Below are 26192 nucleotides of genomic sequence, written 5' to 3'. Positions count from 1 at the left end.
CCGCAATATTTTTTTTTAGGAGTTTGTTGCTGCAAAGCAGCTTCAGTGAAAGAGTGAGTTATGTGTCTGTCGTCCTGTCATTGCCAACGTGTCCGACACAAGTGTGTAAATGTCAGAACTGGCACTTGCAGACTCAATAATCGCTGCTCAGAGCAACGTTCATGTCTTCCTACAGGCATACTGTAGTGTCCGTCTCTTCAGCAAGACTTAACTGTGCAGCTCAGGAAACACCACCACACAAAAACAGGACAACCCCCCCCCCCCCCCCCCCCCCCCCCCACCCCACCCACCCACCCCTTCCAGCCCACCCCACCCACCCCCAACCCAAAGAGCAAGGAACAGGACACAGGAAAAAATGTGATGGACAGGAGATGGGCAGCGGCTGACTTCATACAAGAAGACGGAGGCTTCTCGTCACTCGGTCTCCCGGTTCAGTCAGGCCGAAGCTCCTCAGAGACACGCAGGCCACCGGGTCCTCGCCCACAGACAGGTCTCTTTGGTCCCTGGCAAGGAAGTGCAGGTTTGGGCTTTGAAGAGGGGCATGTTGGATGACTTCGGAAGGGATGCAAGTCAAGGCTTGTGTCAAGCTGCCGACAGCTGGGTGGGTTTCATTGCAGGCAGATCCAGCAGAGCCTGAACAGTCACGCCCACCTTCACCAGACCGCGCTCTTCTAGGATGTGATGAGGCAGACAGAGCTTGTCCTGAGTTCAAGCAGAAAGAGCACCTTTTATCAGTTCACTTCAAGCGTGGTAATTTACCTGCATTTCAGTGTCATGCTCCATTTGACCAAACACAATAACACATAATTTCTTAATCTCTACTCGAGATGTGAGTCATGTTCTGAGTGATAACATTTGCAAGTTCAGGCAGGACACCGACTGTGCACAAATTTAAAGAAAAATACATTATTCGCTCCAATAATATGATAACAAATATGTGAAATAGTACCTGTGTGACTCCCAGCTTCTTGCAGGCATCCAAGAAGTTTTCCACATTCCTACGGCATTTAGCCATGCTTAGCTTTGGCTGGAAGCCAAAATATATATTGGTCAAGTTAGTTAATCAAATGAAAAATGTGAAAGTGTAAACTTGTGTAATTTCTCACATAACACCATGCATTTATTCAATTTACATTTCCTGACCTGAGAAGTTCAACATCGAAATGGAAAATAACAACTTTTTTTGTGTACGTACCACTGCCGGTGATGGTACGTGGATGCTGGCAACAGACCGAGGACAAATGTGGTTTGCTAAATGACAAAGAACAACTCCGTCCATTAGAGCGGCTCCAACATCATCTGGAAGCAACACCTTCAGTCTGGACTCGATGTTCTGTGGACAAACCATCAACATCTAATCAGATCACTGCTCTCTAACAGACGCTCTATACTTTTGGAGAAAACCGTGTGATTTTCAAAAGAAATTATTCACTGCAAATTTCTCTTCCCTGTCTATATTTTCAGGTTTGTTTATCCTTTAGTTATCAGTTACACTCAGGTTTTACCTGTGAAATAAAAAGTATTATGAAGCAGCTTCAAGGATAAGTAGCAGCACACGGATACCTTCTGGTGCCACGCAATGAGTGTAATTGGTTACCTAGAAGACCAGTGCATCTATTTCAACGAAATAACAAAGTGAAACTGTCGGGAAACCAGTTTTAACATTAATCCCCGAGAATAACAGTGTACAAATCAAGGAGTGTCAACTTGCGTTTTGTGTTACAATTAAAAGTACAATTTGCCTGACGCTGTGCTGTTTTCACTATAATGTGGAGCTCTACCTCTCACTGAGCAAGACATAGTTGTCCAACACAGGCAGATAGTGTCTTTTTAGCCACGTCCAATAATCCCCGACAGCCAGAATGAGGTGGTAGATGAACTTCAGGGCAGACTTCATGCAAATGACAAAACTTTACTGATGCTGCATCCAGATGTTGCCAACATTTGTAGATCGGACACAAATGTAATTGAAGATATTTTATTTAATTAATGACGATCTGAAACCCTCAGAAGGCGTCATCGACCACAGGGCAGTACTAACTCAGCTGTGAGTCGAATATTCAGAGCTTGTGCACATGGGCATCGTCATCAAAACAGAGCAATGTATACATTCAATTACTGTGACACATCATGAGTATATACCACTAGTTGGGAAATCTTCCATTTTGAAGTAATTAGTACCCCTTTTAAACAGTCTATTGAGTGGAGTTGTTGTTTTTTTGTTCTGAGTTCTGCAAATCTGAAACTCGGACCACAGACTTCTTGTTTTGTCGCTTCTGTTTGAACTCTCTATAAATCTTTGGGGGAAAAACTCGGTAGAGTTTCCTTAAATAGCACTTTTCCCACTGCATTAGCAGTCCCAGCGTGTTGTACGTTGTTAATCACGTGCAACATTCACATACACAGACACCGATGACTGAAGATATGGACAGGGACAAAAAAGGAGACCAAAGATGCGACTGTCGAAAGTCCCCAAAGCTTGACCAAGATACAGAAGCAGACCTGACATCAACCCTGTGATTGAAACATGGCACTCTACTAACTGAGCCCCCAAAGCAAAATAACAATGACAAATATCTTTATTGAGAACCTTAGGATTTTCTGCACAAGAAGCTGTAGATCAAAACCAAAAGACACACAACATCTTTCTCAATATGGAAGGCATCCAACATGGAATGCTTTGTCAACCTGAAATAGAGATTGTCTGCCTAAGACATATCAGAGCATTATTTTGTTGTCGTTTTTACAATGGTACGCCTCTCTGAGCATCTGTAGTTGCTCTGATACGACGATCTTCCAGCAAGGTTTCCTGCCTGAACAACAAAACTATATCTTATCTCAAATGTCACATCCGTTCATCATCTATCCTATGACACTTTATTTCAGGGCAAACACAACCTAATCCACAACCTTCTCTCAATGAGGGAGTAGTGCTAAAGACACTGCTGTGTGTCTGAAAGGCTGCTTCAAAAAAAAATATTGTCACTGGCGCCTTACCAGACTTCTGCACAACTAGATAAATGCTCATTCCCGTGAATCAGGTCTGTTGTAGCCAAGAGGTATTTAAGGGTGTGGGCATCACTTGTCACGAATGGTCTGAATAAAACAAATGATGGTGTGATTGGTGGGTTAGTGCGAGAATGAATCCTGAAATCATCTGAGCACCAAATAAAAAAAATAAATAAAAAAAAACTGTTAGAAAATCTTAAATAAACAAGGTTTTGATGGCCTTAGGTCACAACAAGCAACAACCTCTATCATTGGTCCAGAAGACCACATGATTCTTGAACTTGTTAACCTGGGTTCTCTTCCACTTTTCTCATTTTGTCTTTTGTTGTGAAAGAACCATGGAGTCAGACAGAGGTGCGAATTTGAATCGAAATCACTTCGCAATCTGTGGCAAATTGTTTAAGAGCATGCTGGAGGCCATGCGATGGTGCTACAAGGACATCACTTGCATACAGTTTAAATTGCTCAGAGCAATTATCAACTGCATTTAACCAATGGCCAAAAATAATACTGCTAACAAAAACAACACTTTGGAATAGGAAATATCTGTGAATACAATGAGATCTTTTTCAAGAAACGCTCGAGGTTCTGTCTTTCAACTGTGTGAATGAAACTTGCTTGCTGCATTCCTGAAAGTTAAAGAGGTGCTATACGTTGCTCAGATGAGTCGAAGTGTCAAATCGCTGCTCATTTTTACAGTGTAAGCATATGGATGTCAATACATTCATCTGAATCAGGAGTGAGCGGAGCATTCCGGGCGGGTCAGGGTCTCTACCAGAAAAACAATCTGCAGTACAGTATGACTCAACTTCCTAGAAACTTCTGTACTGTTTTGGCTGGGGGGGGGGGGGGGGGTGTCCCATGCATGATTCACACGGCAGTTTTCCCAGACAAAAGGAGTAAACACTCAGGGTGAGTCAGTGGCACAAAGCTCCGTGTTTCTCTGACCTGTCGTAACAGTCCTATCTGCTCCATTTCCTCCCGTAAGTGCTCCATCTTCCTCCTCATGGTGAAACTGGGGTCTGTTGAGTTGTACTCCTGCCGGCTTCCCCTGGTGAAGGCTGAAAGAGGAAATATTGGGAGTTACACAAAGCAAGCTGGAGGTTTCTAAGAACAGATATCTTATGACTCATGGTACATGTCAACCTCGGGTTACCCGGGCTCTTCTTTAATCCAGAGGTAAAAGAAACACTGTGAACATCTGGCATGCTTCAACACAACATATATCAGTGATGTGACAAATGGACATGGTCATACATCAAAGCTACGCATGGAGATAACAGGGAGTTACAGTATATTTCACAACTTTAACATCACTTTTTGTTTTCACTCCTCCGCAGTGTAGATGAGTATCTTTCATACAATTGTGCATGAGATGATTCTTTCACTTTAATAATACACTTGGAATACACGGAACACAACACTGAATATATTGTTTTTAGATTAATGGATGTTTAATGACGATTTAAAAAAAAAAACAAAGTTTAAAGAGAGTGAGCAAGATTATTCAAGCAAATTTTTTGTTTTACTTTTAATAAAAGAAAATCTCATTTGCAGGTTTGAAGAGAACAACAAAGAGGAGGAAACTTTTGTCTAAAACACTTATAAAGTCAATCACAACTATCCAGGCAGGTGAAACCTGCTTTGAATATCTTACAGCTAAACTATGTATTTACAGCGTTAATGTTATTGGATACATGTAATTTTCCTTTTTTATTATTTCAATGCATTTTAAGGATGGACATTTATTTCTGCAATGTGCACATAACACATAAAGAACCAAAACAAACCCCAAAACAAAACAGGATGCTTCGATTACAAAAAAAAAAAAAACTTTAGTTGTTGGGTGACAAACGTAAGGCACGCAGGCCAAAACAGGGTGATTTTCCAGGTGTGTAAAAATAGCAAACACGAGAGAAACTTTGATTTTAAATAAAAGTAATAGTTGGGTCTGATTTATTCAGTGAGTTTTTCTACAAGCAGCAAACAATACAATACTGAGATTCATAGACAAGATTCCAGTGATGCAAAACAAGTCTGTGAAGACATATTTTTGCACCTTTAGCGTTGCCAAACAAAACTAACTAAACAAACCATACTGTATTATTTCCCTAGAGGAACTCTTTATTTATTTTTTTCATATTGGCCCATGGGCGGCCACATTATGGCACTCTGGGGAGTGAGTTCCCCAGAAAGTTATTTGCATTTCCAGAGAAATGGTGTCAGAACAGAAATATTTAGACTAACAAAGGAAACATTCATCACCCCGAAGTGAGCCTTGGCTTTAACACACACTGGTACATTAAATTATCAGGAAGAGCCATTTGCATTTTTGGAGTTAGAACTGAAAGGCTAGAAGGACAAGCGCATGGCGGAAAAAATATCTCTTTCTCACGTTCGCTCTCACATAGATGTGTGTATTAGATATCCACTTGGCACTTGTGAACTTTTAACCCTAACCCTGTTTATCAAAAGATGGAAATCTTCGACAATATTACTGCAGAGAAAAGGACAAACCCCGATCCATACAGTGAACAGAATGCATTTATTCATTACCTGATCTTGGCTTGAGTCCAAACACTGTTAAAGAGGTGCTGAAATCTGTGTTGCGCAGACCGTCCTGCAGACAAAAAGGTCATTAAGGTGAGGAAACGTCTCCGACAATAGGATCACTGAGTTCAACTGAGTCAGCGCACGGTGTGTCTCACACCCACCTCGCAGTCGTCATTCCCGCTGGAGTTTTTACGAGCGCTCTGACACTTGTACTGTCAAGAGATAGAAATACAACATCATCCTTTGATGATTACAGTTTTGATTCATTTCTTTCAGTTGTGTGCATGCTTTTACCTTTAAATAGTCTTTTCTCAGGTACTTGTTCCGTTTGCGGTCTTCATTCTGATTGAGGACGGGCGGGATTTCTGGCCACTTTGGCTCTGAATCGGACTGATCCGTCTTCAAGCTGCCATCGAAGGAGCAAGAGGAAGACGGCTGCAAAACACATGGAGATCAAGTTCATTTCACAACCCGAGAGCAAGAAACTCTCAAATGTTAATGCTCCAAATGAGGACATGTGACTATAAAGACATGAAATGAGTTTATACCTGCCCACTCAACACTGAGGCGCCGCTACTCCCTTCATCCAAAGAGGCGCTGAAATCACAACACAAGTAACATCTTACAACCTTGTTCTACACTCAAGACGCTTGCAGAGCTCTAAAAGACGGACAGCGGAGCGCAATTGTTTTTGTTTTTTACATGGAGGGGTCACATTGAATGTCAATATAGTATAAACAGGAATGTATTATTTCAATTGTGTATCATATGAAATAACTGAGTGGCCTGGAAATGATGTCCACTTTAGGAAATCATGTTCAAAGTCTTTTAACCATATTTAGTAACTTATGGATTCAGTATAAATTATGACATCATGTTTGATCAATCACACTGTAATCATAATCCAAATGCATGTGGTAGTACAACTCTCTTATTTTTATGCCCAGTCCATCTAATCAATCAATTTTAGGTACATTCTTTGTTAATATCGCATTATATTAAATGACAGCAGTAGGATGAGGCAAGAAGAATTCGCAGCGCTTCTCAATAAATCATGAAATAAGGATGATTTCTATCAGTCTAATGTATTTTTCACGGATTTTATTCTTACGAGGTTCAAAATGTCACAGTGGTTTGAAAAAAGTTGATTTTATAGTTTATTTTAAAAGAATGAAGGGACAGATTATTGAACATTTAGTCGTAGCCTGTACGATGACTCCACTCTGTGTAGTGCGCTTTCTTTCCACAGTTTTTCTAAATGGAGTGATATTGCAGCCGCACCTGCGAGCAGCCTGCGGCGGGAGCCTCGGTTTGCTGCTGGAGCTGCCAGAGTGACTCAGGAACCTGCAGAAGGAGAGATGAAGATGTTAAGATAAGGATGCTTGATGCGTTCAGAGTTTAATCAGTGTAGTAACAATTCTACACACGGTCAGAGTCAGCAAAACAAGCGGGATGAGTCCCCTTCAGCAGCAAAAGGACTTTTCTCTGCATAAGAATTAGATTATATCTGAAAGTGTTATTCTAACCTTTTAACAATAAGCAACAGGAAAAGATTTACTCAGGGAAAACGTGAACACGTTGTCGTTTCATAATGGAACTTATACATTTACACATTGTTCTTGAACTGCTGGAGGTGCTCGACACTTTTCACACCTGTGCAAAGCAGTAGAGTAGTACTACAGTACACTGCACCCTTGTGGCCGCTTTTAAAACTTGGTGCTGAGATTGGGTTGTAAAACATTTTGACTAAAGCTGCAAAGTCAGCCTCTACAAGATAGACGACACATCTCAAACATCTATTTAGTACTTTTTGTATTTAGTGCTGCACAGTGTGTACTGCCCGTGAGGACACAAGCCTTAATTGCAGGTTGTTATAGGAGATTACTGCAGAAATCATGATATGTCTCGCAGTTAGGTTAGTTCGGTGAGGCTCACCTAGACGGGATGATGATGTGGGCCTGATGTGTCACAAGATAAATATGAGGAGGTCATAATAATATTAATAGCAACAGATATGCTGAAAACTACTTTGGTTGACACTACAGGTGTTCTAAGTTTGACTATTTTGGGGAAAATGTTTCATTAATTTCAAATTCAGTGAAATAAAACCATGGTTAAGTGTGGCTTTATGTACAGCATCAGAATGCAAACTGTGATGTCATTTGTCCAGTAAAATCCTCCACTAATTCAGTGGAGAAAAGATTTGAGCATTTCACTCTTAAACGGCATTAACTCAGAATACTTAAGTAAAGCAGAAGTGCCTCAAAATTGCAAAGACCAGTTGTATTTATGAGATCAATTTCCACTTATTGTGACACAATGTTGTCTGTCAACCACTGGAATGAAAGTCTGAGTACCTGTGTGCTCGGCCAGTCACTCTCCGTCGGTGAATAAGACTCTCTGCTCTGCAAATTAGGGACCGTCGTCTACAAGCCGTACATCAAGCAGAAGCACAAGGCAGAGGCCAGGGAGAGAGCAGGAAACACAAAGATGAGCTTAGAGAGTGTGCGAACGAAAGCTGGAAGGGACTGCAGCAATGTATACAGCTCTGGAAATGATGAAAAAAGTAAAGAGAGTCTGAAGAGTTGAAGAAACTAAGAGCAGAGAGACTAAAGAGGTTTAAGTAGAAGAGCAAACAAAGACTCGCCATCTTGTTCCATTACGTTACATAAAATTCGAGCTTCACACACACACACACACACACACACACACACACACACACACACACACACACACACACACACACACACACACACACACACACTCACACACACACCTGTTCTGCTGCTCCTGCTGCAAAAGCTGCACTGCAATCTTCCTCAGATCAAGCACCTCTTTCAGTTCATCATCCTCTTCCTCAACTAGCTGCTCCTTATCAGAGCTGCAAAAAGTAGACAATGAACAGGAGTTATTTGTCAGAAACAAACAACACATTTGCTTTTAAAAATGCTTTTCTGTTTCCCTCGCTCTTCTCATATGAGAGGTTTTTAAATAACCTTGAGCATGCTGGTCTCCCCTCAAACCGAGTTTATATAAATGTAGTGTATTCTCTGGTATTAGTTTCTTTCTCTGGAAAACTTCCACAGCATGTTTCAACTCTTCAGGTGGCTATACAGTAAATGATCTCCTCGAGATAACTAATAATAACGGGTGATGCTTCATTTGTGTTCAATGAAACGTTCCTGGAGCCGAATGAGGACGGAATGTTAATGTCGGTGTCCTCTTTAAAAAAAAAAAAAAACGGCAGTTTTTAATGGATTCAGCTGCACGTTAGCGAGCTGAGCCCAGAATATTTTTGTAACCCCATTGACATTAAAGTCACCCTTGTGGCTTACACACGCTGGAAAATAGATACAAAACAGTTTGTAACAACTTTGATGAATAGAAAAAGGTTCCAACGGAGCTGTTTGTCTGACTCGTGCAATAAAAAGATAGACTCACCCCGACTCTTCTTTCCAGCTGTCCTTATCCTTGATTTGGTGAGACATAATTAGAACTTTTTCAAGTTCCTGAAAGACACGCGAGCACAAATCTGTCATTGACAACAAAACAGATATTTTCTCAATGAATCTTCCAACTACAAATGATTTGTTATACATTTCTATAAAGAGTCTTCAAGAGTTTAACTAAAACAACGTTGGCAAATTGTCAAAATCAAGGAAAGACAGACAGACAGATGTATACCTTTAAACAAGACACGTGACTGCTTTGCTGCCCATCACACTCTGACAGAGCAGGATCCTCATCGGGGTTTGGCTCTATAAAGTCATAGAGATCCTGATCTGATAGAGGGAGGAGGAAGCATCCGCGTGCATCAAATAAACTGTCACATTTTAGGCACTTCATTCAACAACCCCGTGTCTCTGTTATTGCTTTCAAAGCGAATATGTGATACTTATTTTCGGTAACCTTTGCAAGAGTCCATTTTGGAGAGGAGTGAGAGGGCGTCAGCACGGGCTGTCTCTGAAATCTGAGAGTGCAGGCTGACGGTGTCGTCGTCTGACGGCTGCAGAAGAAAACAAGGTGTCAGAGAAGCTCAAAGAAATGGCCTTGATTCGCCCCGTGTTTCCTCTTCTTTCACTGGGATGCACGGCATTGCTCCTGTGGATAACCCAGCCGCAGAATGGACGGGATTAAGAAGGAGTACATGAGAGGAGCAGGTCGTTTTGGAAAGTTTATTGGGAAAGTAAAAAGGCAAGAGGTTGAGATGGTTCGGTTGTGTATGTTGGAGAGATTCTAAGGATGGATCTGAATGGCAAGAGAATAAGTTGTATTGGTGTAGAGAAGGAGAATAAACAGGAAGGAGAATACAGGAGAGAGAGGGTATTGGAAGACAATCCACTGGGAATCCAGAGCAGGAACAAGTGGGAAGAAGAAGAAGAAGAAGTCTGCTGTCATAAAAATAGAAGAGATCAAATACATTACAGTTCTTTAGCTTAACACAGCAACAAAGAGGCAGTTGCATGAATTTCCCTACATATGAATCTCAAGGTGGCAGGTTTCCACGTGATTCTCTGCATTTTCGATTCAATTATTCCTCGTCTGTCACCTCAGTCGCTCACCCCTGACCACCCTCCTGTCTTCCCACCTGCTCCCCATTGTTGCCAAACCTGCCCAGGCATTGTTTTGTCAAGTCTGCCTGGCGTCTCCTTTCATCCTCTGCCAGTTTTTTTTTTCTTAACAACTGCCGTCTACCCTGTGAATGCCACGGCTTGAAGCCAAACAAAAAAAAAATCTTATACTTACTGCAGTTTAAAATTGCCTAAAATGTTGTATACTAACAAACAGTAGAAATACACACGTTTATTATATAAGTATTTGCCAAACTGTCTGCTGACCTCTGTTGTCGACAGCCTCTTGTCGCCATTGTCACTACCGATTCCAGAGTCAGGCCCGTGGTTCTTACTGGGATAAAAATCTTCTATGCTGGAATTATGTGAAAAACATCACAATCATTAATACAATATTTATCCATTGTGAGATAAAAAAGGGGCTAAAGTACATTCAGTGGCTGAGTAGAAGTGCATATACTTTATAATGACTTTTTTGTACTTATTCAACTTCATTTCCTGAGTAAGAGTAAAAAGGTTCTGAAATGTACTTTATTACAAGAATTTCCACTGACACATAGAGTTTTATATTTAAAATATGTTCAACAGAAGGATTAAATATTTTCTAAACAGAAACATAAAGTTTAATTTGTTAACTATTACAGCTTCTCTCTGGATATAACCGTTAAATTCAGCTTTAATGTTTTCACTGTACAATTACTCAGTTGCTTTGCCACCTCAGATCATAAGAAACCTTGTTATCGATGAGTAAAAGCATGTTAAACTCTGTAAATGTGTTGTTACCTGTCTGTTAGTGGCTGAGGAAGGCAGCGTTTTCCTAACGAGGGGAGATCCAGTGTGTCGGGTTTCTTGTCCATTCTACAGGCCTGAATGTTCAGGTACTTGAATATGTGCACTTTACCCTTCAGACAAATCTGAAACACATAAAAGTGTAATAATCATCTCAACACTTCATGATTGTCCTCACTGCAGAGACAATTTAATTTTATCCACTAGATGGTGCAACTGTACCAAAATCGTTACAAACAGATCTTCAATACAGCAACACTGAGGAAATATGCAAGGGCCACTGAGTATCATGACTGATCCTGCATATGAGAAATGCACATCTAAGGTGATGTGCACATACCTGTGCGGGTGGAGACTGCATAGGATTGTTGTCTAGGATGATGTGCTGCAGTTGCCTGAGTTTCCTGTAGGCTGGAGGGATCTCTGTAATCTTATTGCAGGAGAAGTCAAGTCGGATGAGAGGCAGGTCAGCCAGCTCTGCCAGTACAGAGAAGAGAACGAGTGAGCAACAGAGTCTGTTACGCACTGATTATGGGAAGTGTATTGCAAGTTTTCTCATGTAATCAAAGTCCACCATGTCACACCATGGAACCTCGGCCATAGCTCAGTCTCACACTGTTTATGTTGGCTTGATGAAAGAAAATATATGTAGAAAATGTATAAATGCACTCAAGGATTGCAGCTCTGCAATCAAGCTGTTGATTTAAGAATGAATTATTCAAAATCATACTAAACAAAAGTCAGACTAAAGTCACTACTAAGACTGCTTTGGGTTTTATTTGCTCTGGTGCAACAACTCTTTCATTTCTTGCCACATACCTATTCCAAGATTGAATCTATGAGATAAGATTTTTTTTTTAAGTGCTGATTGATCTGCAACTATTTAAGTTGAGCTAATAGAGATAAGGCCAATACTCTGGATGTTAACAGGTAAGCCATTATAACATTAAAATTTGTCTGCAGTTAAGTCTTGTTGGCCTCACTGCCCCAACAAAGGTATGTTGTAGTCCATGTCTAAAAATAGTATTAAACAGTGGACTTTTCTAAAGCAAAAAAGGAAGAAAAAAGGAAACAAAAGGGGAAAACAATGAAGGGAGAAAAAAAGGAAAAAAAAGTGTTGTTTTTTTTTGTTTTTTTTTTTGTAATTAAGAGCAATAAGGGGAAAAAATTCTTATTTTATCACATTTTAAAAGCAGAAACCATGTCTAATACATTTCATTTGGATTCATCGCTCTATAATACATGGATATACCCAAAGGTTTTTATCAGTAGAATGCGTGGAGTTAAGTATGCTGCATTTATATTATTGCTATTCGAATGTTGATATTACTAAGATTTAAAGCCTATGCTTGCTATAGTTAAGACTGGATAAACTGAGGGTTGACAGTGCAGGAATCCATGTGGCTCAAACCAGGGATGGTGAGTGTAAATAGAAATAGTGAGGGCCACATTGTGATTAAACGCTTCCACGAATAGGATACATTTGAGAATTCAAGTGAGAGATTTCAGTGGGGAAAGCCAATGCTTGTGCCCACCCTAATTACCACCAAAGTGGGCTCTTGAGCAGCAAAAAACAAAAAAAGGTTGGCTGCCCACTGCTCTTTTAGGTTGGTTTCAAAGCAAGTTCTCACACTGTTGTTTCCCTCCTTCTATTTATATCCAATTAAGCGATTTAGTAAATCACCCTTTGAAATACATTTAGGAACACAGTTATTACGGAGTCACTGCACTTCAAACGCATACAAACACACACACACAGGCGCACACACACATACACGCCCACACACATTTGGGTCAGATGTTTGTGGATATGCTCTGCAGAAATCTCCACAATATTCTGCTACAGGGCATTTTTAAAGAGCAAAGTGAAAAAAAACCAAGAGGGGCAGGATGCTGGACTGACCCTCAGGCAGCATGTGAAGACAGTTCTTCCTGATGTTGAGTTCCCGCAAGGCGTGAAGCCTCCCAACCTGTGCTGGCAGCACCTGGATTTCATTACAGCTCACATCCTGTAAAGAGAGGCAGAGTAAAGGAAATGGGGTTATTAAGGCCGTGCAGTCCACAGCGCTGCATGCACTGATGGATGCACACCGCTCACCAGCTCCATCAGATCTTTGGCCTTGCCGATCTCTTCGGGGACGGACACAAGTTTGTTGTTGCTCACGAGCAGAACTTTGAGGGGGAGGTTGAACAGGTATTTTGGCAAGACTGACAGGAGGTTTCGACTGTAGAGAAACACAAAATGTTGGCCGACATTCAAAATGGAACACAAAGCCATGTTGTTAGTTAAAATGCAGTAATTGGGGGATTGGATTTCAGCAAAAGAGGAAGCGTCTCTACTTCGTGTGAACATTTCTGCCCTGTCGGCACCCTGAAAGAGGAACACGCACCTCAGGAGAGACATAAAACTGAACTAAAGCGGAGTGAGACAGGGGCGGATCAATAAAGGTATTATCAAATTTGCACGGACTTACCTGATGTCAAGATATGTCAACATCTGCAGATTGATGATGGCTTCGGGGATGCACTTGATGCAGTTGTGATAGAGGTTGAGTGACTCCAGGGGGGCAAACAGACACAGCTCAGGGGGGATTTCTGTCAGACGATTCTTGGACAGATCTGCAGGGAAGAAGGACGGAAGCCAATGAAGCGAATGAAGTATGTCCACTTCAAACATACAAGGTGGCAAGGGGGTTATAACGCTTTGATCAAATCTGTTTGAGAGTTCTGATCAATACCAGAGCAGTGGGTAACGTGTCGCTCATTGACTCTCACTCTGAGACTTCATCGGCGTCTCGGACTTTGATTGCTTTTAGCAGTGTGATATCTCACTATTTTCAACATCATTCTCTGAGGAAGTAGAGCAGGAAAGGATTTGAATTAGCATAATTTAGTAAAAACACACCAACAGCTTTCTTTTGTTTTATAAAACAACCTTTTTAAAAGGCAACCGAAAGGCCTTTTGGTTTGTAGATCCACTGGGGAAATACGATGCAACACAAAGCTTTTATTAGTGGACATTTGTATATGAAAACTGGGTTGTATTAAGAAGCAAACAGAGACAAACACTCAGAGAATTTGACTGAAGTCTAGACTGCGTAATTTACACGAGTGACCATGTCACTACTTTTGTAGGCGAATGCTTTTATTGACATAAAGGACAACAAGTTAGTTGTAAATTTGGGAGGGAAGCTGACAACACAAACGTCCTACGTGAACAGTGATTAATGTTATATGTTGTATATTCCAATTATTAAATATGAGCACACTCACATGACTGGTCATGTTTAATAATTGCATTCATCCGTTTTCTCTGTAGTTCCTCTTGTAAATAAAACCATCATAGTAAGTGAAGCTGTGGAGGCTGCGGTTGTGTCACGATATTAATATAGTATAACAGCCACGCTCTGTGTGCATCTTTTACCTCAGAAATTGATTAAGCTGGTCCTTTACCTCTAAACATGTTGCTTATTTTGTGGCGAGGGCTCTTCTCTTTCTAATGCATTCTCATATCCTCTTTTCTTAGAAGCATCCATTCTTGCCATTAGTCACTGTCTTGAAACGTTGTGAAGGGTACATTAATGTCTGAACTGAAATGATTTACACCTAAAGGTAAAGGCTTTTAAAGTTTGCTGTGTGATTCAAATCTGAAATTAGACAACTTATTATTCTTGTTGCTTCGATCATCCAGATTGAAATGTTTTTCTTTGTAGTATCCTCACATATATTCCACTGAATTAGTTTATTGTTACTACTCTGTATTCTTTTACGGTTTCTTCCATAAGATGTTATCCGAGATGCTAAGATAACAAAGCTCTATGAAATGGCTGTAAAATAAATAGTGTGGGTCATAGTCAGAGCCGACGAGGTAACTCGTACACACTGCTTTGCACTTGAAGTCAGTTAGGTGGGAAAATCGCAGCCCTCCAATAATCACAGAGGAATTGCTGCTACTACTCTGCAGCAGGAATATGGATGTAATCTCTGCTCCAGTCAATGAGTATGAGACACCGCCTCCCACTCACTCATCTGCTACTGATGATGAAATATTTACAACTTTGCCTCTCCAGCCCGCGAACATCGAGGGAAGGAGTACACTCAAGCGGATAGTGCGGGTTAAACTCATTACTCAGCTTTCTGTCCTCATTCGGAATCATCCCATCCTGTATATCTGCTCATGACAGATTCTGAAGTAATTGGCAGTTGCATTATAAATGCTCTCGACAAAATCAAGATGGCGTGACCCAAGGCTATTGTACTTTATGAAAGGCATGTTTTTGATTTGTGTAAATCATCATACTGCTTTGAAAAACATTTCCTCGAGAGTCAAACAAGGACATTTAACTATGAGCGAGTTCAAAGTACAAAACTTCAGCAGGGGTTGAAAATAAGAGGATTCAACCCCTGAAGAAGAATCCTCAATTAGTATAATTTCCCATTAAATTGTGTGTCTTCTAATGAAGCTCAATGACAGATGGAAAATCAGCACCTACGTTTGTACCATACTAAAACGTCACAGAGCCCTCAAACATCAGACTCATTCCAGTGGTAGACATTTTTTCACGTCTTTAGATCGCGCACAAAGCCTGAGCATCAGCTCATTGTTCCTCAAGGTTGCTGAATCACTTGTACAGACAGACATTTCAAAGCACAGAATAAAATCATTTCATCTTCCCACTGCTTACTTTCTGTTTTCTGCTACATAAACCCTGACACAAAGAGCATCTATTTAAAGAGGAAGCACAAGTAAACCCAGGCCCTACGAGAATGAGACATGTAAAGGCCGCCTCGCTTTGAAGACAAGTCACCTTCAGACGTGTATCGATCCAGCCTCTGCACATCTGTGTGTGTGTGTGTGCGCTCGTGTGTGTGTGTGAACAAGCTTGTCTTCTGAATTATCTCTGAGTGGCAAGATAATTAGAGACCTATGTGAGGAGCTGCACAGCCCCAGATAAACAAAAAGCTTTCAATTATACTGTCCGATGTAACTGAAGTGCCTTATCCCCACTGCTGGGAAAGCAAATATGGCTGCACTTTTATGCTCTTAATATATGCAATCACATGTGGCTACCACTCTTTGCAAAACAATTAGGCTTTATGGGCTTTACTGAGAGCAAACACTCACTGGCCCACTGTTTGGAGAGTCTAGTGTGGTCGTATTACCATAAATATAGCAGTTTTCAGTCAGCTCATACTTTTAAAGAGTTGTGTTTATGTTGGAGCCTTTAACCTCACTCGGTGACATTACAGATTATTACGAGGAGCACCAAATTCACATTTCTCCTTTTTGACAGTTTTTAATGACCAACAGATCTGACAGCCTCTCACTCAGTACACATAGCCTGAGCTGTGATGGCAGCCTGTAAGCAGAAGTGAGAAGTAGACCATGAGACAGTCGGCAGCACAAAGGGAAAAGAAGTCAAGAGGTTGAGGGAAACAGAAATTGCCACATGGGGAAAAGACCAAAGCTGAGGTCACAGTGTATACTCGCTTTCCATTAAGAGTAAATTCTCCCTTCTCCCTGAGGCTTGGACCTTGATGCCGTAACCCAGCTGTATACAGACGACCCCCACCCCCCCTCCCCCCTCCTTTCCTCCCTCCACCCCAAACACAGGGGATTCTTGTTTAGCAGTGAAATCATGAGGGTCGATGGAAGATGGGGGTGGGTGGAGGCAGCCTTTGTATGCCTCCCCTGTCCGTCTCCATCCCCTTCTCCCGCCTCCAGCCGAGGCCATGCACCATCTGCAGCCCACAGTGGGTCTTTAATCCACCTGCTGGTAGCCCGGGGCCCCCGCAGGAAAAGGCTAGTCAGCCAGACGAGCGCTCCACCACGGCGCCACTACACTGCACCATCACTCCATATCAGCCATCTCTTCACTTATGAAGGCAGTGCTGGTGATAATGTCTGGATGTGTTCTCCCATGACACAGTAAACCCAATACAAAGACATCTGAAACAGGAAGTTGACTACTCTCTCGAGTGAGACCTGCTACAGAATGTCGTTAAACAGCAATGGTTGCTATTTAAAAAAACAAATAAATAAAAACAAAGATATATGCAAAACTGCAGAAATGAAGACAAGACATCACAACACTGGCGTCGTGTGAAGCATCAACACAGGCCTCAGGTCAGTGAAAACAGGGAAGAAACGTGACAAAAGCATGATGAATAGGGGTTAATTAGCTGCACCCTGCAGCAGATGTGACTACAGTGTCTGGATGGCAGGTTGTGGGTGTGGTTTTTGGCAGTGATGGGTACAACTGTATGCTTGCTTGATAAATAAGGCTTGCTTGATGGTCATTCACATAGTTGCTGGAGAGAGGTTTGATGACTGAGCCATATGGGATGCCTGTCCCTGTCACTAAGTGCTATAAGTCAGTGTGGGTGACCCGCTGGTTGCAAAGACTAATTTGTGCTCGGTGAGGCCTTTGGGATTGGGTAATCGTTGGCTCAGCTTTATTTTCCATATGAGACATTATATCTGGGTCCAGGTCTCGTCCATGCTTTGCTCATACATATAAACTACACATTCACTGCCACCATTTCTTCCATAGAACAACCAATGAATCCCTCTGCTGTCAGTAGCTTCATACTCATACTACATGCATGCAGAAATATTCATTCATTCATTCATTCAATACTGACACACACGGTGCACTATAGTCATCAAATATTAAGGTCAAAGTAATATGTTATTTTACTTCTCATACTTTCCCTGAAACATGAACTTTTTTTTTACATTTTAAGATATTATTATTAACATCTGTTGGAGTCTATAGGCAATACAAAGCACATATTTTCTTCAGATAGTTATGGGTTTTTTTTTATTCCAGATGTCTGATAAGTCTCATATACACTGTCACAAGAATTACAAATGTGATTTTATCATTTTAATTCATGTCCATTTCACTAAGAAAAAAATGTCTTTGCTCTTATACCCTCATCTGTACCCTCTTTGTAAAACATTGCATTACAGTACAAACTCATATTTATAGAGTAGTGATATAAGTTACAAATGATTCAGTCATCGAGGACAAACGTCAATATGTTCATAATTTTATAATACAACAGTTACTACCATTGTAACTTTAAAACTTTTTAAACTTGTTCAGATAGAGTAGATTACACCGAGTAATATTAGAAACATTAAAACATGAATGATTCATTAAGAAGTACTGAAACGATAGACAAAATCAATACCAAAAGCGATCACAAAATGCTCCTCTAAAACGCACTGCAGCTCCCACATGAAAATCAATGTACTGGAAATGTACTTCTTGTTTGATCGTTATACCCTGTTCTCATTCACGGTTCACTCAGTTCAATTCCTTCTGACGAAACCAGACAGTTTTTCAAATACCACCATATCTACACACCCTCAAACTCAGAAAATTATATCATTATACATTTCAGTCCACAGCGACTCTGGCAGCGTTGATTTTTCAGTGAAAATCAACAAACGTATTTTGACAGTTAATGTTAATGAACGTACATCTTACGGTTTAACTGATACACCAGAGAGGCAGGCAGTTTTTAGTGAAGATCATCCAGGTTTAACATCACCTTCAGAAACAAAATTCTGCTTTGGCCTCAACACAAAAAAAGCTTATCTGCTCAATTCGCCAACTTCGCAGTAGATCTCATGCATGATCCACTGGACAGAGTGGTGCAGTATGAGCTACAGTTTGAGTTTCAGTACTTAATTAGGAACTCCTTCATATCCTTGAGTTCATTGTCAGAGGGAAGAGTGAGCTTTAATTATGGATATGCGCTGAGAAAAAGCAAGCCAAGTGGACTAAAACTGCATGACAGTAGCAAAGATCTCGGCCTTACTGCATTTCAGTCATGGTGCCTCTTACACAATTACCCCATTGATGTTTGGAGATTCACTTCGCAGGAATGATAACTGTTGGAACTTGCTGCTTTTCTTAACTCAAACTGTAAAAATTGTGTTCTCACTTTTTGTAACTCGTGGTATGACTTGCGACTCGAAACATCTGATTTCTGATCGCCACAACCTTTCTAAGTCACTATTTCCAGAGCAAATTCCGATTCCAAAGCACCGCCTGCCAATCCATTACCCGAGTTGCATTCGGAGAATTGGGCCACTCATACACATGTGGTGCAGGAGGTTTGAAGGAAAGTACCATTTCTTTAAAAAGTCTGTAAAGAACTTTAAGAACATTATGAAAACGTGCAAATCTGGTGGCTGTTCGTTTTGAAAATGTTAATTTTAAAAGTTTCAACGTGGTTCTGTTAGTAAAGTCTTGGTCAGCAGTGGAGAAGGGAGTGAGACACTGGATGAAACTTTGAATGAGTTTTGAAATTTTGCATTTTGGAGTAAAGGGACGTCTATTTTCATTTATGTAAATGAAAGGATATACAAACCTTTCGATAGACAATTTTCATATGCCAATAATGACCAAGTGTACACTGTCCCATACTGTAGTTTTGTACGTACGCCATGCTGAAATGGTCTATAATTTGAGGTAACTGCTCTTTGAACGCACGGGTTTTCTGTGAGATGTTTTCTTGTACTTTGTTTGTGTGCGTGTATGTGTGTGTGTGTGTGTGTGTGTGTGTGTGTGTGTGTGTGTGTGTGTGTGTGTGTGTGTGTGTGTGTGTGTGGGTGGTGGTTGTGGGTGGAATTGTACAACACTTAATCAGTTATATGTATTACAAACGGTGGCGTTGCTTTAGGGAAGTGAGTGCAGTGTGTTGGCGTTGACTGACACCAGTAAAGAGTACTATTAACACTACTCTGTGTTGGCCCGTGTTAATGAATAACTCCATTAAATATAACTCTCAGTGAGTGTGAAAAAAAATGACACTTTATAAAGTGTTAATTTGATGCTTATAGCCAGTTTTGTAGTGTTACATTTCGCCCTCTGAGTTAAGTTAACACTGGCGAATTCATATAGTTTTCTTTTTTTAAAACTGAACAGGGATAGAACAGGGATGGGAAGCTCATCATCGAGATGACAAAAAAATAAAAAATACCATTGTCAAAAAAAGAGGTGCAGATTGTAACCTAATGGCAAATAGGAGCCAATCCCAGCAAACTGAGTGAAGGCAATGGTACAAACTAGAAATCTCGCCAGGCCATCCCTGGACAAACAGAGAGAGCTGGAGAGTCACACACAAACACATTCACACTCCTCTGCAATTTAGGGTCGCCAATTAACCTCACATGCATGTGTTTCCACAGTGGGAGGAAACTGCCAGCTCGGCGGGTGAAACTGCGGCAGTCTCAAATCTCATTATACGTTTGGTGTTTTTTTTTTAACGATTGCTCGCAAAAACTCTAGTATTGTGCACAACAATTGTAATTGTTCTGCATATTGTATTTTCTCTCTGCAGCTCGTTGTAGGAGCCTCGAAGCGGTTGAAGCTGTGCTAAACAAATCAGCCATGGAGGGGAGCGACTTTGTGACGCCACAGAAAGAAAACACGACAAAGCGGTATGAATAGCCAGTGTAGTGTTGTTTTTTTAACCCTTTACTGGTCAAGTGATGATATTTGGTTACTTTCGCATTTCTTCTGAGTTCACGTTGGTTCAAAGACAGTCGAGAGTACAGGAATATATAGACGTGTTAAAGACTGGAATTCTGACGTCTGTAAGAGTAGAATGTGTTGAAATATCCTTAAACAACACCCAGGGATTGAAGTGTTATACTGTATTTCCATGTATTTAAATGAGTGGCCCATAAAGGGTTAAACAGCCAGACCTCACGGAGCCTCTGGCACTGAGTCAGGCTGCATTATGTTTGGACTTCACTGAAAGGCGGTACTAACATTGTTGACAGAGGTTGAATATTAAATCCAAGAATGCCAGAGTAATGCTCCTGTCCTTGTGCGGACTGCCCTTGAAGAGTCCAAAGTTCTTAAGGAATGCGACCAAACACTGAGTTTTACCGAGCGCGTGAAGTCGCTCAGAAATCAAGCAATGAAGAGTACAGTGAACATGTTTCCACCTGTTTCGAGTAACTTTGCGTAATACTCGACAGAAGTCTGCACATGTTTTTGGCTCACTCCATGTTGAGCAATTGCCAGCAGCCTCATTTTTATTTGGTGACAAAAATCACACTTATTACACACATTGCACACACACAAAATACTCACCTCCCCTTTTTCATCTTCAACTAAGTATTTGCCTGCTGAAGTACATAAACACGCCGTGGAGTCTTCAGTGGAAAGCATAACATAAAACCAGGTCACATGTAAATAGAACAAATTCCCAGCAATCCACAATTTCTAATATAATCCACATTCCTGAACATATCATAAATAAAATATGCTGTCAATCAGGTAAAACAACAGTCTTGAGATATTCAGTAACGTCCCCTGAGCTGCCACACAAACTGGACACCAGCTGGTCTGGACTTTATTCGTAAGTCTGAGAATAACGCACGTAAGTAAACGCCACACTATGACATGTGCGTCCCCAAGAGGGCAGGGTAATGGCAGGCAGGGGGGAACGCTGGGATTCAAACCTGAACATCTAGCCTAGGTTAATGTCCCGCTGGCCTGCCCTTCCTGAGAAGGTCAGGCCAGCGTCTTGAAGCTTTCTCACTCTCCCATGGGAAAACAAACTGTCTGGAGACAAACTGCCAGCAGTGCACTGCAAACAGACACCTCAGTGTGAGCAGGCCACTCGCCCTCTGCTGCTCTGTTGTCAGTCGGAGGCCTCTCACCACTCGTTTAGCCCCGGCTTTCTTTGTTTTCTAAAACCAACAAATGGGCTGGACCACAATCTAAATAAGAGCCCGTTTGCAAAGCTGTGTCTTCAAGATTCAACAGTTGTTTGACTGCAAGAGGAACTTCACCGGTATATTACATACTTTTTAAATTGCTCTTGATGGTTTTCAGTTTTGCTTTTTTTTCTTTCTTTTTTTTTTTACTAGTTTTCCTGTTTGTTTGTTCTTAGCTAAACACAGTTATGATTGCACATGACTGGACCCTAACTGAGCACTGAACACTGTTAGTCACATTCACCCCTGACACACTTCCACATGGCGACAGGCCATGCAAAGCGCTCAACCTCCATTGGGAGCAACTTGTACATCAGTGTCTTGCCCAAGGGCACTTTGCCATATAGATACATGATGATTAGAAGATGACCTGCTCTACCAACTGAGCGCCGGCCGCCCCGGCCGTGTACTTTCAAATTTACTGCTGCTGTTCAAGCAAAGCTTGAAAGAAGCATTAATTCCACTTCAACCGAGAGGAGAGGAATTGTACTGAAATGAGCTTGTCTCTTATTTCAGTCTTAAAGGCTTCTGATGCGAACTAATGATGCAAACTGAATGTATGTGTGTGTGTGTGTGTGTGTGTGTGTGTGTGTGTGTGTGTGTGTGTGTGCGTGTGTGTGCGTGTGTGTGTGTGTGTGTGTAGCAGAGTCTCATCTCTTCACATCCTGGTAGCTGTTGTGAAATGTTGATGCCGTGAGGTGTTGATCCCTCGCTGCACACTAGAAAGTGACACTTTCTTCTGGCACACCTTTCATTCGAGGCACCAGAAATGAAATGAAGACGTGATAAAAAAAAATTATCATAATTTAAAAAAAGGTGGAAAAAACTACAGCAGCGTTCACAGTGACTGCATTAGTCACAGTCAAAGCAAGCGATGAGAGGCGTGGCTGAAGTGTAGACGCACATATCTCCTTGGATCATTGTCACTGTTATGTAACATCCACCCCAGATAACAGCAATTATTTCAGAATCGCCTTATCCATCAAATCTCTAATTTTTTGGGCAGTCTCTTTTTTTTTTTCGAAAGGAAGAAGGATGATTATTATTAGAGCGTACTGACACAAGATGGCCCAACACTCCAGAAATAGTTCACACAAACTTCCTGTTGCCTGCAGCTCATGCACAATATTCAGAGGTGTCTACAGGCTGAGCTAGAAGTGAGAAAAGGCTTTGCCTGTGCGTTTATTACAGGAGCAGCATCAGGCGGTTGAGGGAGTGAAGCTCAATGATCAGGACAAACATAAAAATCTATAGGTCAGTATTGCCAGGAGTGTCCACTAAACCAGTTACCAATCCATAGCTGGGCTCCAGAGACCAGAGAAAATCCTGGTATATCATACTACAAGCTGCACCGGACATTTTTTTTTTTTGGGTGGTGTAAAAACTGTCTGAATGTAAAGAGGCAGCACCATGTCGGGTATCATCAGCTCCTCAGCAAACCACTTGAGCCATGAGCTGCATATGACAGAGTAACACCAGATGGCATGTGTACACATCAGGGGAGGGGGGGCTATCATGGTGGGGTTCAGCTTCTTCTAAACGTCCATGACAGTGACAGGATGACTAATAATAAGCCCACAGAATAGTTGATTGTTCAATCGGCCTTGCAGGAAGACATATTTCTTTCACTACATAAGTCTCTTGTAATGCAGTCCTATCAGTTGATCAATCTGTCCTTTTATGTCTAACCAATGGGTGTGCGCTTCTCTAAACCACCATGTCTCATAAAACTTAGTATGTATGACCCCACTCAGCGCATCCTTAGAAAACGTGACTCTAATACTGGCCTGCTGACTGACCTGACTGCACAATAAGGTGACCCAGAGGAGGATAACTCAATTCAATGCAATCCAAGCTCATCGGCCACGAAAGAGCACTTAAAACCAGTATCATCCATATAAAGCTGCATGGGCATGTACACCAGCAGGCATGCAAGAGGGGTGAGGCTGCACGAATCCTGCATCTTTTGTCTGATTGTGCTGAAAATGAGAGGTGGGAAAAGCACATGCACGTAGCACATGGTCTCTTAAAATCTTTTTTTTTTTTAATCATTCTTTTTTTTGAGCAGAGATGATTTTAATCTCGGTCCCCAGGTTTCATTCATGTCGTGCTCCAGTTTCAGCTGCAGGTCTGTGTGCAAACCACTGCACAGGCTGCCTGGGTGCGCCTGCCGTCTCATTCATGTGTCTCGTGGGGGGGGTGTGGGGGGCGCGCTGCTCAAAGCGTCGATCTAAACACAACCGAGCCCCTCGTAAAACTCTACAGTAGTAGACGGAGACAATGTCGCTCCTGTCTACAGCCAGTAAAGTCCTCGGTGGACGGTGTGGTCCTCTCCGACGGTCAACTACACGCTGATGCGCTGATGAGAATTAGACAAAAATCCACGCAACAATGCGGACACGCTGCATTTTACGCACGCGTTAAATCCACCCGCACACCTTTCCTACTACACGGAGCGCGTGAATTCGCACAGTCTCGAGCACGGCACGGCACGGCACGGCAAAAAGCCCACCTGCTTGTGTTGTGTCGGTCAGATCGTAGCTCATCCCCGGGTACTCCCGCAGCTTCCTGCCGCTCAGGTTGAGTATCCCGGAGCACACGGCATCCTCCAGAGCCCGGTCCAGGCTGCGGGCCGTGTGGTGCTGCTGCTGGAACTGGCTGATGCCCGGGCTCCAGTGAGGTCCGCTCGGGCAGTGATGGCTTTGTAGAGCACTGACAGCTCCCACACCTCCATGACTAGACGCCATTTTCGTAAAAAAAAAAAGAAATTACTCTTGACAATAATAACAGCAGCGCACAGCGGCAGTCTCTCCGCCCATGCGCATTCAGGGCGCGTGCATTCCCGGGACGGACGCTAGGGGCTGGGCTGCTGCTGGAGGGGGAGGAGGAGGAGGAGGAGGAGGAGTGGTGATGATGATGATGAACAGGGTATGGTGGCCATTTTAGGCTTTTTGCCCCCTTTTTTTCACATGATATTACCCACCTCCTTGGCAAGAAGCTTATCGGAGGAGGCAGAGGCTAAAAGCAGAGACATGCCTTGATTTCAATTATTTACAGTAAATATGGCTGTTGACAAACTGGGCAATCACATGTGATATAGCATCAGATAAATAATTTGCAATGTTGAGTGTCAGGTGGTGCCACAACCTTTTGAATAAATCATGGGGCAGTTATAAATAAGCCCAGGCAAATTGAGCGAATTAAAAATCTTCTGCAAAACCTATTTTGAACCCATGGTTAAGTTTAAAATCATTATTTTAGTTTAGTTAAATGTATTTTATTTATTTTTTAAGATCCAGTGCTTCTGCTTTTGGGTCAAGTGGTACAATGCATTTATGAAGATTATTTTTCAATTTTGACAATACCCAGCACATCTTGAGAAAAGTCTTAATTTTCTCATCTTCCAGATGCTGTGGAGGTTGGAACTCCATACTTACAGTGAGATGTTTGAATCTAGGATCACAGGGTATTTCTGTGTGGAGTTTGCATGTTCTCCCCCTGTGTGGGTTTTGTTTTTGTTTTTGTTTTTTGTTTTGTTTTGGGTTAGTCCAAAAATATGTATTTAAAGCTAATTTGTCACTCTGACCTGCCTGAAGTTCAAAAGTGAGCATGTGTCTGTCTTCATGAGCTGTCACTGTCCAGTGGGTGGGGGTAATACTGCCCTCATCCATCATCAGCTGGATTTGTTCCACCACCCTGCAACCCTTATGTTTATGAATTGGTAGGCATGGTGGAATACAGTAAACTCTGGTGATAGAAAACAACTCGTAATGTCACTGGCATTTTTAAGTTACCACCATTATCAATTGCCATTGACATAACCAATTGAAACGACTCAAAACCAAAGAACAAACAGTAGGTACAACAGTTGTGACAGTTTCAGAGTTAAAAGAAACTAGCTTGTATCTCACTACCAGGAGAAGGTTTATACTTCTTGTTGCCGATGTGCACGCCAGCCACAGTTTAAAATAACTTTCACTCTTTAAAAACACAGATTTATTGGTGCTATGTCCGGTTATGAAATATGTAATGATTGACTGCAGAGTATTCCCCCGGCTAGCTCAGTAGGTAGAGCATGAGACTCACAATCTCAGGGGTAGTGGGTTTGTGTCCCACGCCGGGCGTCACCTTCCCATGGGCTCACCACCTGCAGGAAGGTTCTTAATAGGTGCATTGTGATTTGGGTGACGGTGCTCAGACTGTCACCCCGCAACCCGGAAACGGATAAGTGGAAGAAAATGAATGAGTGAATTATCCTTTTCATACACCCACTGTGCTTTGTTGCACAGGAGCTTCTTTTAAAAATGACATATCCTACTGGGGCATTTAGTTTCACCATTAATGAAAGTAGACGAAATGCTTCCCTGCACCACACTCGTGTGTTAAAATAGTCCACAGGTCAGTTCTTCTTTGACCTTTGGCTGGATCATAAATGCCTACAGTCAACCTAAATACTTCAGTCCAAAGGCTTTCCCACGAGCAACCTTTAATATCCAGTAACTGATTCATGGTCAACTAAA

At 41.8% G+C, this 26192-nt stretch overlaps 1 protein-coding gene across 1 annotated transcript; it reads right to left on the bottom strand.

The window, feature by feature from the left end:
* Window positions 1–352: 352 nt before the first annotated feature.
* Window positions 353–24434, bottom strand: lrch2 (leucine-rich repeats and calponin homology (CH) domain containing 2). The gene is made up of 21 exons (XM_080482849.1): window positions 24185–24434; window positions 13397–13541; window positions 13021–13147; window positions 12826–12931; window positions 11263–11399; window positions 10917–11047; window positions 10401–10488; window positions 9472–9568; window positions 9247–9344; window positions 9004–9071; window positions 8339–8443; window positions 7920–7988; window positions 6844–6906; window positions 6111–6159; window positions 5857–5997; window positions 5724–5774; window positions 5566–5629; window positions 3958–4070; window positions 1196–1333; window positions 950–1027; window positions 353–702 (listed from the first exon to the last, which is right to left on the bottom strand). The coding sequence occupies exons 1-21, from the start codon at window positions 24417–24419 to the stop codon at window positions 583–585; spliced, it is 2223 nt and encodes a 740-aa protein (XP_080338975.1). The 5' UTR covers window positions 24420–24434; the 3' UTR covers window positions 353–582.
* Window positions 24435–26192: the final 1758 nt, after the last annotated feature.

Source organism: Lipophrys pholis (assembly GCF_963383615.2).
Source record: "Lipophrys pholis genome assembly, chromosome: 16".
NCBI classification, from domain to species: domain Eukaryota; kingdom Metazoa; phylum Chordata; class Actinopteri; order Blenniiformes; family Blenniidae; genus Lipophrys; species Lipophrys pholis.
The sequence above is the reverse complement of the archived record's forward strand: the minus strand, read 5'-3'. Positions and strand labels throughout refer to the sequence as shown.